Source organism: Mesitornis unicolor, unplaced genomic scaffold, assembly GCF_000695765.1.
Source record: "Mesitornis unicolor isolate BGI_N332 unplaced genomic scaffold, ASM69576v1 scaffold1689, whole genome shotgun sequence".
In the NCBI taxonomy this organism is placed as follows: Eukaryota; Metazoa; Chordata; class Aves; order Mesitornithiformes; family Mesitornithidae; genus Mesitornis; species Mesitornis unicolor.
The window spans coordinates 115,640-129,826 of NW_010207764.1; the positions used below are offsets into that span (position 1 = coordinate 115,640).

At 41.2% G+C, this 14,187-nt stretch overlaps 1 protein-coding gene across 1 annotated transcript; it reads right to left on the reverse strand.

Annotated features, from left to right (window-relative positions):
• Nucleotides 1-822: 822 nt before the first annotated feature.
• On the reverse strand, nt 823-13,949 carry DDX24 (DEAD (Asp-Glu-Ala-Asp) box helicase 24). The gene is made up of 8 exons (XM_010192213.1): nt 13,223-13,949; nt 10,078-10,455; nt 8,398-8,551; nt 7,512-8,027; nt 6,383-6,458; nt 5,593-5,781; nt 2,514-2,647; nt 823-1,063 (listed from the first exon to the last, which is right to left on the reverse strand). The coding sequence occupies exons 1-8, from the start codon at nt 13,947-13,949 to the stop codon at nt 823-825; spliced, it is 2,415 nt and encodes an 804-aa protein (XP_010190515.1).
• Nucleotides 13,950-14,187: the final 238 nt, after the last annotated feature.

Here is a 14,187-nt window from a genome sequence, read left to right on the forward strand (position 1 = left end):
AGGTTAAATGATTTAAAAGCATAATTATCAGAAAGCACTCTTCAAAGGTGGCATTTCACAACATCATTATCTTTTCCATTAAAGCAAAGGTCATGGTTCTAACATGTTTTCAAATAAAGACTCTCAACTCCAAATATTAATTAGTAGAACGCTGAGTAGCGACACTTATCCCTCAAAGATCTACACATTTTCCAAGGTCAGTCCTGGCCCATTGCCACCATGACTTTTCTTGCACATTCTAAAAGATATTAACACAGGGCCTAGGGAATTAGACCCAGCAGAGATCAGAAAGGAAAAATACTATCAGAGAAGAAAATTGGGAGATATTTCCATAACCACAATTGTAGACTTACTGGTAACACTGTATTTGCTGTCTTTCTCACTGAACTGGCTGCAGTAAAAGGCAAACCTGCTTGGACAGTACTCAGAGTGGATACAGCCTACCTTCCCCTGTGCTTTAAGGACATTAAAATTCAAATCAGATTTTATCATCAGACTATGCCCACTGTGAATTCTACCCAGCAACTTTTACTTGTCTCACAAAAAGGAGTAATAAACTATTTCAAAACTAATTAATTTCTATTAATACAGAGAGTAAGAAAAAAGAAGTAAGAATATAAGAAAACAAGCGTGGAGACAGGACTCAACAGTAGCTAACCACGTGTTAACAGAGCCCTTTAAATCAACACTTTGCTTTGTGCCTGCACAACCAAGACACAGGCAGCATCCTCTGATACTACGTGTCTTCTAGCTGAGTGCTTCACCAGCACTGGCAGCCTTGGTAAGGATCGTCCTTGCTTCAGTCGCACTGAGTGATCTTGCTCAGTTAGCTAATTTAATTTTATTTGCTTTCTTCTTCTTGGCTTGTTGTTTGGACACAGTACCCAGAGCAGATTCTGAAATGCCCGCTGACGTCTGAGGCAGGAGTAGTTTTCCAGACTGTGTTGGGTACTTGGTTTTCATAAGGACTTTAAACAGTGGCTGGGACAACATATGTTTTAGTTGTTTTTTCATCCCCTTCAGCATCTTTTGCTTCTGGCTTTCGTCTTGATCACTAGCTTTTCTTCCTTGGGGGAGAAAGCAAAGATACAGAACGTTATGAGGGAAAAACCTGCATCAGCCTCATTCAGCACGCTTTTGTAGTGCTAGGGGCAGATGCTAATTTCATCTCTCTCTAACAAGGTCGTTTAACTCCCATACACTCTTCCAGTCATTAGATTTAATGACATAGGAGAAAGAAGCGCATGGAAAAGACTGGAGACAGTTAATATGGTCAGGGGCCTGAACTAGAGAAAAATCAATGAAATCAAGGTTGCTGTAATGTAAAAACAAAGAACATTACAGTGTAAGAGGCATTTCATTTATGGGAGAAATGACTGAGATTTTAATTGGTCTCCAACAAGCTACGAAGAATCGGAGACTGAACACATTTTAAAGCATGAATCTGGCAGGATTCTGGGTGGTAATTACAAAGTGCTTCACTCAAGAGCCACAACTTACTTGGACTGGATGTGCTGTTTTGAAACTCATTTCAAAGCACAGCATACTCAGATTATGTCAAAACAAGACAGCAGAGTGCTAATTATCTGAGAGCGCTCCTGAACAGTTTGGACACAGACGATTAGTGCTTGCTAGCAAAATGCTTGAGAACAAGCTAGTCCAGACACGAATAATGGAAAGAAAGAAAATAACTTGAACATGCTGGAAAATTAAGGCATCTGCACATTTCACAGCTAACAGGTGAGAGCCAGCTTAAGCTGAAGTGACCGAGACAGCAGCCCTCTCCAGCATGCCTTCAAAGAACTGGTAGGAAATCATACCCTCAGCCCCTAAAATCTGAGCACAGTGTGGTGTTTTACAGTGCATCTATGCAATGCAAAGCTTCCTAGCATTGAACTGTGCACCTGTAGGTGCACAACTCTACACATTTTCTCAATCACAGCCTGCAGAACATTTAATTTTACAAATATAAGAAATTATGTACTTCTAACACACCACCAAGAATTTCAGCAACTTGAATATAAGTATTGGCCATTTAGCCCACACAATTCAACCTACCCAAGGCTCGCAATTTCTTGTGTTTGCTAGTGTTTGCTGGGTGTTCCCACACAGAGCTGTCAGGCTCCTGTCCTGCTGCCTGACTAACAGAGGGAAGAGAAAAGCAGCAGCAGAGAAACAGCTTTTTCTTTGACACAGAGAGTACAAGGCTCAAGCAGGACATACTGGGCTCTGAGATTACCCTAAAATGTTTGCCAGAAGCTAAACAGTTCTTGTTCTACGATATGTGGACCTGTCTGCGACTTGCCAGAGTTGTCACACCTCGCTCTCTCAGCTCCAGCACTATCTACTGCACAATCGTCCTGGAAACACCAGCAACACCACGGACTAAGTAACAACACTCCCTTCCTTCCCCTTCTGCCCTGCAGGTTTTAAGAGGTGCTCTGCCATGGTGGGGCTTCTTCTGGTACCAGTGCTATGGGACCAACTGCACACCCATAAATAAGCATTTGAACTTGCCCATAAGCATGTCATCATCAAGATCAATCTCAAGAGCCTCTGCAGCTTGCTGGAGCCAGGAGTTGTGTTGCTTTGTCCGACTGTTGAAATATTCTGCCTTCTCAATCTGCCGTGCCAAATTCATCCGCTCCTGCAACAAAAGTACATTTTAGACATTATGATCAGGTTTAGACGTGGGGCATTTCAGCAGAATGAGTGTTTGAGAGCATGCATTACAATGCAACTGAGGTGCAGAGATACTTCTGTTCTCTACTGCTGTCCCAGCAGATGCTCCATGTGATGAAGATATGTTATCATCTGCTAAAGTGCTTTACTTCTTCAGACCCATGATCGAACCTGTCTGATAACACATCTCAACTACTAAACATGCCTGAATGCTCACTCCTCATTCTTTAAACAAATCATTACAAACACTTCAGAGACATCAAGGACAAATCATGATTCATTTGCCAGTCATTTCAAAGTTACATATTTACAGTGTACAGCTGGATCTTAAAGTTACTGGTCTCAGCAATACGGTGGGGCAGCTGCTGGCTTCATCCCACTTGGAAGCAGTAAGCTCCTGCAGGCCGTATGGAAGAAGCTACTCCTGTTTGCAGAAATGCACCTCATCTCATTTATGCACAGAACAAAATGTCCTGTCCTCCCTCCCAGCTGCACGCAGGTGGAACAACGGTGTCCAGCAAACCTAACCTGACGTGCAGCCTTCCAGCTGGGCCAAGCTGTCTTACATACCTAATTCATTACAGAAAGAAAATCTGCACAGGCAGTAAAAAATAATCAACTCAGCAGCAAGTTCTGCTGTTTGGAATGTGCCTGTGGTTGCACAAAACAAATCCTGTGCGGGACACCCTGACCACCCCCACGGAAGAGCCTGGTGCTTCACAGTAACAGCACTAACCAAAACTCCCAGGATAGTTAAAAGCAGGGAGAAAGGAAATTAAATTTGCAGTTGGCTAATAAAACAAGTCAATGACTTCTCCTTAGATCAAGAAATTAAGTAGTTTTTCAATCTTTTAAAACTTGAGTCCTCTTTGGGTCCCTCCTCTACCCTGGTTCACCAATTCTATTCCTCTGAAGTGTGAAATACCTTCAGACTTTTTCTGAACTTAAACGAAGGCAGGCAGAACCAGGGAAGGAGAGAGCCAAAGGGACAGACGTAAAGAACCAGCAGCACTATTAGTCCCAACTACAATGGATTTGTGATTAAGACCAGGGCAAAGTGTAAATGAAACCTGGCCATGTTGGCTGAAGTCCTGTAATTACAATTAGAAAAACCTCTTTTCTGGGGAGAGGAGCAGTATTATGGATGAAGAATTGTGAGATGGTGGCTGGAAAATTTAAGTGTGGAAACTATATTTATTTGCCATTAATTGACAGAGTATGATAAGAGCCAAGAACTACTCATCAAGAAACACAGAAGGGACCTCTGAAGAAACACTTTAAAAACAACAGATTTCTTTCCGTAACCAGAAATATTTGGCAGGTGGAGGGGGAAAGATTGGGGAAAAAAAAAAAATCAAATTCTCTTTGTTACTAAGAAGAGGAGAAAAATGAGTCTATGGAAGCATTTCTTTGATTTTGTTTCTCTTTCAGAAAGCTGCATCTCCTGAAAGATTCACCCTAAATACCTCATTTGCAGTAAGCCTGGGCTTTGAAATTTGCTGACATTATTTGCAAGGTGAGGAAAATGCTGTTGCCACTGGCATAGACCTTGGGCTCAGTCCAAGCCAACTGGGTAAGCATGAACCAGTATAAACACTTCAAGAAAGATATCTGCTGCATTACGTGATTGTGTGCATTTTTCTCCTGTTCTCAATGACTGTACAATATTCAGGCACTCCAACACCAGCTCAATTCCTTTCAAATGAAGTATTTAGATATCTGTGTCCCATTTGTACATGGCTGATATCCCTCAAACTGTTAAGAGAGGGCTGAGACATGAAGTGGCCTCTTATTTGAGAAGCGGAAAATCTGTGGTGACTAGATGCTTTCTAAAATATGTTTCGTAAATCCTAACCATTTTCTATCTTGTGAGTCAGTGAATGACTGAATTCTCCTTAAAACAGGTAATAACCCAGGAAAAGGAAACATGCCTGGTTTGACAGCGTTCAGTAGCAGCTGTGGCCTCACAGTACAGGAACTTTCAGAAAAGCAGACACCTCCTTACTTTAACTGAGAAGAGGCAGAAGATGACCACTGAAGATACCTACACCTGCTACTGTTCTCTAGTTTGTTCATAACACAAGAGGCTTTAAACAATGTACACAACAGAGCCATTCCAGCTCCCGAGCCACAAAACATTCTCGCTTCCCTGTACTGTTTTTGAGAATCTAGTAATGAGAAGCTCTCCATACCAACATGCAAGAAAAATTTAAGTGACGTTTATGTCCCCAGTATAAGAGGACATTGAGCTGTTGGAGCAGGTCCAGAAGAGGCCACAAAGCTGATCAGAGGCTGGAGCACCTACCCTACGAGCTGGGGCTGTTCAGCCTGGAGAAGAAAAGGCTCTGGGGGGACCTTATTGCAGCCTTCCAGTTCCTGAAAGGGTCCTACAGGAAAGCTGGGGAGGGACTTTTTACAAGGACAGGTAGCGATAGAACGAGGAGGAATGGTTTTAAACTGGAAGAGGGGAGATTTAGACTGGATATTAGGAGGAAATTCTTTACTGGGAGGGTGGTGAGACACTGGCCCAGGTTGCCCAGGGAAGCTGTGGATGTCCCCTCCCTGGCAGTGCCCAAGGCCAGGCTGGACAGGGCTTTGGGCAACCTGGGCTGGTGGAGGTGTCCCTGCCCATGGCAGGGGTTGGACTGGGTGAGCTTTGAGGTCTCTTCCATCCTAAACCATTCTATAATTCTATGTTTGAACAACTTTCTTGGGCCAGTTATTGAGGAGAAATCACAAATATTGCTTAAAAAAAGATAAAGTGCAATTAACTTCAAATTAACTTTCAAATCCATATCCTGAAAAATAAATTTCATCTGAAACATGCAAAGAACGCAACAGGTAAAGCAGTAAAGTAAGCAAGCAACTGTAAGTAAGTAAGCAAGGCTGCAGAGATTGTCGTTTCTTTACCTTGATAGAAGTCATGCATTTGGTATCAACTGGGAAAAATGGCAGCTCTTCATTCTTCTCCAACGTTTTATAAATTTTCCTAAAATTGATCAAGTCATCAGGGCCAATCAGCAGTAGGCTAAGGCCTTCGTTGGCAGCTCGGGCTGTCCTCCCACTTCTGTGCACGTACAACTCAGAAGTACGAGGGACCTGCAAATATTCAGAAAAACCATGAAGCTGGCATTGGGAAGCCTGCAGCAGCCTCACGCTTTGGCCAAGAGGTTGCCGGAGAATACTGGTTTTTATATACATCTGGTACACTGCCTGTAACACAGCTGAAGGTAAAGCAAATGATGATGTCTGGAGACACTTTTTTGTTCTCTGGTCCAGAATTCCTCCTTGCACAATTTATTGTGAGTCTCTCCTTACTTTTAATTCTCTGCCACTTCATTTGCAAAGCAGGAAAATATTATATGTGTCCTCAGAGAAGAGTTATAGGGCTGAGTCGTGTAACAACTTTAGACATCAAAGTTAAGCAAAAAGCAAGGAGAATAATGCCTGTTAAGTAATTTCATATATATAATCATGCATTCATGAAGTGCTACCTACCACAGTCAGTCACTGCAGCAATAAGGTCCTTAAACATAAAGCACCACAGGACAGTTAAATTAACAGTGACTAAACCTCTGTACTCAGGACTACACAATACAGAGGACTGATAATCATAGCTTTATAGCATTCAGGGTTTGAATCAGGAAAAACTTATTGAAAAATGAAACAGTAAAAGCAAAAAACATTAAAAATGTTTAACCTGGTAGTGGATGACATGCTGCACGTTAGGAATATCAAGACCACGAGCTGCAACATCTGTTGTTAGGAGGACACAGCTGAAAAAGTGATAACATTTAATGAAGATAAAACTGAAGAGCAAACCATCTGCCAAGGAACATAAAATACAGCGACCTAGAAGTCTACCACAGCAATTTAAGGTACAGATTTGTACTATATCATCTGCTGCAAGCAGGCTATTTGTTTGCCCTTACAGAAAACGATACCCTATATTACATCAGAGGCAGTCTTGAAACAGGAACACTTAAAATAAAAGAAAAAAAATTCAAATATTACCTTCAGCAGGTCTACTCTGTTTCTAATAAAGAAATTCACTACCTTGCTGGATCCTGTTTTCCTATGCTTTTATTCTCTCTCAACTCACAGGAACACTAGCACAAATCACTATTCAATGACCTAATCCAAGCACTTGGCAGGGAAGCACACTCCATTCATTAAATTTGCCCAAGCTGGGTTTAAATATATCTTTGGCTTGATATGACCATACCATTAACAACACAGTAGATCTTTTGGCAGGACAGAGAGGTTATTACAAGTTTCACCAGTTGCGAAAATCACATTATTAACATAGATTTAATTAACGGCTTTATTGAGTTGAAATATCTTCTACAAAGTTGCACTACGTAAGTTCTCTCAGTAAATTAAAAGCTATAAGGGAAGAGATTCTGTTCTGACAATTAGCATTTCTCCTTAGCCCTAAAAATGAAGAACTACTCAAAGTCATTCTTTTATATAAACAGACTACTACAGAGATGAAAGTCTCCCTGTGGTATGGAACAGTTAGTTTTAAAAAAATCTCCCAGCAACTGAAACGAGTTACTTTAAATCACAGAACGTGTGGGGTTGGAAGGGACCTTTAAAGGTCATCTAGGGCTTCTTGGCCATCTTGGTCGCCTTCCACTGAACTCGCTCAAGTTCATCACCTCAGCTATCCTGTGAAGCCTCATCGTTAATCATTAATAACCTGGACTCATGAATGGAGGACTCACATCCCCCAAAATGCTCCTACTTTAACAGAGCTGTTTCCTCTCCCCACTACCCTTTACAAGTTTTCTTTTCTTCCCTACTAGGAAGTAGAAAAATCAACTCACCTCTCTCGCTCAGCAAACCTTTCCAGGTTTTTCAGCCTTTGCTTTTGGTGCATGTTTGCATGCAAAGGAAGGGGATCACAATTTAAGATGGTGAGGAGAGAACTGAGGCGTTTTACACAGTCGATGCTGTTTGCAAAGACCATGGTTCTTCCTGGATACTGCAGAAGAAAATAATAGAGGTAATAGTCCTTCTCGTTTGTATTACAATGGATTCTGGTTTCTGTCAGAGTCTCAACAGTAGCTTCTTTCCTTGTTAAGTCTATCACTTTAGGTTTGCCCTTTATTCCTACTTTTTCCATTAACAATTCTAGCTTGGTCTTCCTGTCCATCTTTTTAGCGTTCTTCTTCTGTAAAACTCTTGTGGGAGTCTGATGGACTAAAGTCAAAGTGGCAGAAAAAACAAAAGTCTGTCGTTGAGGGTTATACTGTGAATCATTTAAGATTTCCAGCAACTGAGACAGCTCTAAGAAATGACCTTTCTCAACCATTCGGTCTGCTTCATCAATCACAAGGCACCTGTCAAATAGAAAACACACAGTAAGTATACACTTGTGTAGATAAATACAGATCTGATACGCTTCAAAAGAACTTTCCCTGCTAAGCACATAAGGGAAGCTCTACGTGTAAAACCCAAAGGGACAGCAGGTATTCAGGGGTAGCTCCAGAAGCCTTCTGCATTTCTTTTTGAAAAATCAGGTTTCTAAAGGAAAAAATGAGGTTTTTGCTACTGGCTTTACTTGACATTTCCTTCCATCAATATAATCACTGTGCGTTTCAATAAAACACTCTGGCAAAGAAACGAGTGATCTTACATAGTCTTAATGATTTAATCAGTTAGTAGACATAATCAGTATGCAGCGATGCCCAGCCTAAAAGGCACATTTACCTGAGCTGCCGAAGATTTGACAGATGGGGGTGTCTCTCTTTAACTAACTCCCACAGACGGCCTGGGGTTGCAATTACAATTTCTGGCTTTCGATTCAGTACACGTTCTTGCTTCTGTGCAGCCATGCCTCCAACTAGAATTGCAGTCTTAATGCCTAGAACATATAAATAATAGTTTTTATCTCACTAATCTATCATTGATTGTCTGTACATATATCCACTCAGAAAAGTATTTTAAAAAGTCTCTATCACAACTTTCAGCAAGCATTTCTGGCCAGGAAACTTTAGAGGTTTCATAAAAAACTGAACACACGGCAATGTTACAGGAAAAATTTTACAGGAAAAATCCTCATTATAGTTAGATGCCAAAAATAAAGTAGTCTTTCTTTTAGTGCACCTGTCTTCCAATAGCAGGAAGAATCACATATGTCCTCTTTTAGCTTTGTTTATACATACTTCAGAATCTCATGTTTTGTCAATTACATCTGCATGAGCAAGCACGTTCCTGTTATGAATAACCAACAGGCTCCTCCAAGACTAAGACTGAGAACTGCTTGCCCTGCTACGAATAATCCTGACAAGAATGCTCCCTCCCAATTAATGATTCTCTGGACTGCACAGTACTGCAGACACTCTAAGTGAGCTTTAAGCAATTTGCTCAGGTTTAGCAATCTGCTAAACTAAAAGGAGTTTAACTTTGCAAGCACAGACTCCAGACATGGCTTATTTCACCCTAGTTCTTAAAAACATACACTGGCCCATGACAAATTCAGTGCTACCGTGCAAGATTCCTCCAGTATCCAAGCCAATACCAATCTCTCTTCCCTACTCTTTGTGGAACCCCATGCTCCCAGGTGGAGATTTTTTTCAAAGTGATTTAGAAGCTATAAAGAAAGCTCACATCAAAACATATTTTCTTTCCTGTTGCAGCAACTATACATCACTTGGGCAGATTTTTTACACACAAATAGCACTGCTCCTATCGCAACTGTACTGACATAAATTGATTATTTCAGGCAAGGAGTTAAAATTAGCCTTGTAATCAGCTGTAGACTGATGAACACAGCAGGATGTACAGACACCAAAGGAAGATGTGCACTGAACTGCTTTGAAGCACTACATATGCTCTTCAATAAATAAATAATTACTACTACTGGAGAAGTGGAGAGTTGTTTCCCAGTTCTCTCCACCTTGAGCAGTTTACCATCCTCAGTCATTCACTTAACAGAAGTGCTGACCCCTGGTTTGGGAGAGAAAGGAACAGCATGGAGCTGCTTTCATCAGACATGTTACCCAGTGACATGCTGTGGCCAAACTGCTGTCAGAGGTGAGTCAGACAATCCAGCAGTGCCTCCTAACCTTAAAATTTACGGCCACATCTTTCTTTTTGATAGCTGGGTATCTAGTACTGATTCTGTATTGCTAAAGCACAAGTCAACAGCTGTTTGAAGGAAGAAACATCTTAAAGCAAAATATCCCACATTAACTGTTTACTCCCATATGCATCTTGCTGAAGAATCTTAATGCATTTCTCAAATATTATTGACTACGAACCCTAACTCTTCGAAAGCCACCCCAGTTTTATGATGCGGAAGAAGCTGCGGCACACATTCTGGCTCAACACCAATGCCAAGATCCAAACCCAGCACAATCTGGGACATGGCCCGTGGGGTCTACGTACCTGTAAACTTTGCAACTGCGTCAATGTGGTGTTTTACCTGTACAGCCAATTCTCTTGTGGGAGTAAGGACCAGTCCTAAAAGAGGTCTCTTTTTATGGGAGCCAACAGTATGTGTCTCATCACCGGAATCAAATTCAATATTTTCCAGCACCTTCACACAGCCCGTTGTGAAAGATGCATCATCTTCATCTCCGCTATCTCCAACCTGCTGATGGGTTAGTTTTTCTGCTTCATCCTCATTTTCCCATCTTGTTTCATCATGATGCTGATGGGACTCTTTAGAAACACTGTCATTTCTGGTTGTTGAGCTATTTGATTTTTGCCACTGCAGCACAGAGTGAATCATTGGAATTGCAAATGCAAGCGTTTTGCCGCTTCCTAAAAAGACAAACAAGAAGAATAATACAGACTGACAAGTCATTTATTTGAAAAGATGAGAAAAGCAACAGCCAATCCCACACTGTTCTTAAAGCATACAGTTGTAACAGACATGAACTCTCAATCTTTAGAAGATGAGAAACTTGCAGCAATAGCATCTTGTCTCCTGTTCCTTTATGTATCTCCTTGAGGGCACCAATAGCAAACTTCCTGGGGAACAGGTATTTTTCCAATCTCTAGCAGGTCACGCAGATTCATTTGTTCTGAAAGCAGTTTTTAAAAGCTGCAGTTGCAGCCAAGATATTTTTAAAGAACTGTATGCCCGTAAGGAGAATACCATGCCCTAATTGACAGCTGTGATCAATGTTCTCCAAATAAAGGAATAGAAAATGAGGCCAAGGACAAACTGAATGTACTTGAAGGATTCGCTTCTCTTCAATTTACAGCGCTGTGTTTACGACTTTCTAAGAAACTGTATTTTTAAACAGTCCACTGTCTAATTTCCTGACCTATCACCAGCTCACATTTTAATAATCAAACCACATAAATCTGATTTAAAACAGATAATCCACTTTGGAGGGAAAGGGATTGTCAAATACAAAAATGCTCCTCTAACTTTAATTTCAGGGGTTCACTGTACCAAACAGTCACATCCCTGCCACATATTCCCTTCTGAACTATCTGTCACTAACAAAGATGTTAGGAGAAGCCTTGTAGCACATCCACCCCAGTTAAGGCTCTCGTAAGTATCAGTTTGTTGATCACAAAAGCAGCACCCAGAGCACAGGACACTATTACACCATGGCTGGGATGCAGTCCTCTGGAAATCTCATCTCAATTCCTTGAGCACCGTTTGTCCATATCACAAACCCGTAACGGTTTGCCAAATTCAGCAACACAGAATTTTTCCTATTTAGGGGAGAACCTTAATATTAGTTAACAAACAACTAAGCTCAGTCTCCTGAGCAATACTGCTGCCAAGTCTCCTTGTATCCACTTCCCCACCTTTCTGCATGTCTAGGAGGTCTCTTCTGACTTCTACACTTGAAGCAGAAAACATTTTAGTCTGCATTTGCAGAGCATTTATAGAGTAAGATTCTGTGTTACCAGAACATCTGTTTTTAAGGTGAAGAACACTACTTATAATGAATTAAATGTAATGCAATTTGGCTGGAGCAAATGTCAGTACTGCACCCAGCTAGATTATGGCTGTGATAATCAGGACTGTTCGGCAGGCACTAGATTCACCCGCAAATTAAACAAATTATCACCTCACAGGACACCTTATCTCCACAACACACAGATCCCATACCATGGCCAGGCCTGCAAAACCAGAAAAGTGTATCTTGGTATCCCCAGATACTACAGCTCAAGCTAATTAATGCTCTTTTAAACTGTTTTAGATTGTAAGATTTTAGAGAGATAAAATTGGGTTCCTCAACCAAAAACTTCACTACTCCTACACGGTGATGAACAGACCTGGTTAGATCCACTGCAAAAACAAGCCTTGACATTCCCTGCATCAGATTTCTAGAGGAATCTACTGCCATATCAAAATCTTGCCATCCTCCCCTATGTTGCTACCAAAATGGGAAGATGAATACTTGTTTCACCTGTCACCTTCCTCCCTCAGGCCCAATGCTAAGCAAAGCTGTAGGACGTAAAGAAAAAGAACTGGAGAGCTTCTGCCTCTCCAGCTGCAGCACTTCCTAACAGGCAATTGTCCACATCTCCTCTCAGGTTTCTACAGGAACACTGATGACCCACTGGGCTCTCTGGAGAGAACCTGGCTTTCTTTCATGAAATAAGAAAATAAATGAATGAAACGCAATCCTACTGCCTTGGGGTTACGCAAAATTAACCTGCCACCAACCACCCTTTCCATCCTGCAGCCAGAGGCATTTGCTTTTCAGGGCTGCCAAAATGGCACTTTTTAGCTGCACAAAAATGTCATTTAAATTTTTAGTTCCATTTTCAAAAACACTCCCTGCAGGGTTTTCTAATCTTATTAAACCTAATAGCACCAGCCTGGCTTCTAATTAAAATAAAAATGCAAATGACTGCATATCTTATTAGCTGCTATACCTTCATGTTTGAGAGCAGTAAATGGCTTTACAAGACAAGCAGTGAGATAAGGCAACTGGAACAGATGAAAAGAATGCAAAGAATGCCTTTAAACCAACATAGCTTACAATTGTGCTTCCCATTTTTAGCTTTTATGGGGAAAAAATGTTGCACTACTAAAGAAGACAAGACTTTAAAGGTATGAGCAGGGAAAAACTTAGAGGGACAGTGATGCTTTGAGACTTCACAGCATTTTTTAGGCTTTATTTACCACTCCAAGCTAGCACCGAAACATCTTCAGAGGAACCTAGTTCTCTGCTTTGCCTTGGCATGGGGACATCCACAGAAGTCAGGCTGCTGGAACATGACTCTGCTGTTTCAAGAATTCTGCCTTTTCCAGTGCTTCACCTTACAGTTCCCAAAAACAGGAAACAATTTGAGAAACAACAGAAAAAACAGAGTCCCGTCAAAAGCATAAAAACTGACTGAGACTTCAAAGCTCTGCACGCTGTAATTTGTAAAGACAGAAAATCCAGTGCTAGTAAGTTACAAAGTTTTAACACTTCACAATAAACAATTGCTTATATATTGAATATATAAATGTTTTTTCTGCCACATATAAAAACTCGTGACATGAACCTGCATTTAAAGCAGGGAGATGGGAAGTTTCCAGCACATACAACCAGTTTTAACAGATTTGTACCTGTTTCTGCAGCACCAAGAACATCCATATTATCCCGGATGGCAGAAGGCAAGGCTAAGGCTTGAATAGGAGTTGGAGCACTAAACCCCAGGTAGCTCAAGGCCCGCAGCACTGGTTCAGGTACAAACAGGTCTTTCCAGGCAGACACATCAGTTTTGTGATCAGCTGAGGCAGATAAAACTTCTGTCGTCCAGTTTTTAACTTTTTTAGAAGTAGTTACTGATGGAAGAACTTCTTGAGCTTGACAAGCCTTATTTTTAGCTACCTTCTTCTTTTTTTTCTTTGGAGTGTCTTCTGCACTTGAAGTGCTTTCAGCCACATGTCCATGGTCCTCACAATTTGCTGCTTCAATTATTTCATTACACTTTGTCTTTTTATCACCCGGCACATCAACTGATGTTGTATTAGGATCACTGCTTTTATCTGCTTGGCTTCTTGAGTTTTTGATTTTCCTTTTCTTTTTGGCAGGGACGACAGGTTCTTCCTCCTCCTCACTGCCGCCTTCTGAAATGCTCTCAGCCTTTCTCTTGGCTTTTACTTTCCCCAGTTTGGAAGAACTTACTAATTTGTAGTCTGTAAGTTCCTCCAAGCACACTATATCTTTAAATTCCTCATCGGCAAACAGATTGGGGTCGATTTCCACAGTTTTCCATTTTCCTATTACTTCAATACCTTTTTGTCTCAATTTAAAGGAAGATTTAAACCTCCTTCCTTTTTTGGTTTTCATTTTTACCTAAGAAGAAACTAGAGGGTAAAAAGGCAGAGCATTAGATCAAAAGAATGCAGATTACACTGATGACACAAACACACGGGAACGAAAAGCAGAATTCCTTTACTTTGGGGGAATAAATATAAACCTTAAATATAACCACAGCGGGCCAGGCCCACAGCCTCGCTGCTGGAACAGCTCCGAGGATAAACCAAAAATCGCCGGAATAAAACCGCGCAGGCCGCGAAGCGCTCCT

What these genes read in the sequence shown, in the direction of transcription:
- DDX24 (XM_010192213.1), bottom strand. Translation starts at nt 13,949, where the DNA reads ATGAAAACCAAAAAAGGAAGGAGGTTTAAATCTTCCTTTAAATTGAGA. An exon ending in TCAAATCTTCGGCAGCTCAG is followed by an intron (nt 8,028 to 8,397) that starts GTAAATGTGCCT and finishes TCTATTTGACAG; the next exon opens with GTGCCTTGTGATTGATGAAG. An exon ending in AGCATGTCATCCACTACCAG is followed by an intron (nt 5,782 to 6,382) that starts GTTAAACATTTT and finishes GAATATTTGCAG; the next exon opens with GTCCCTCGTACTTCTGAGTT.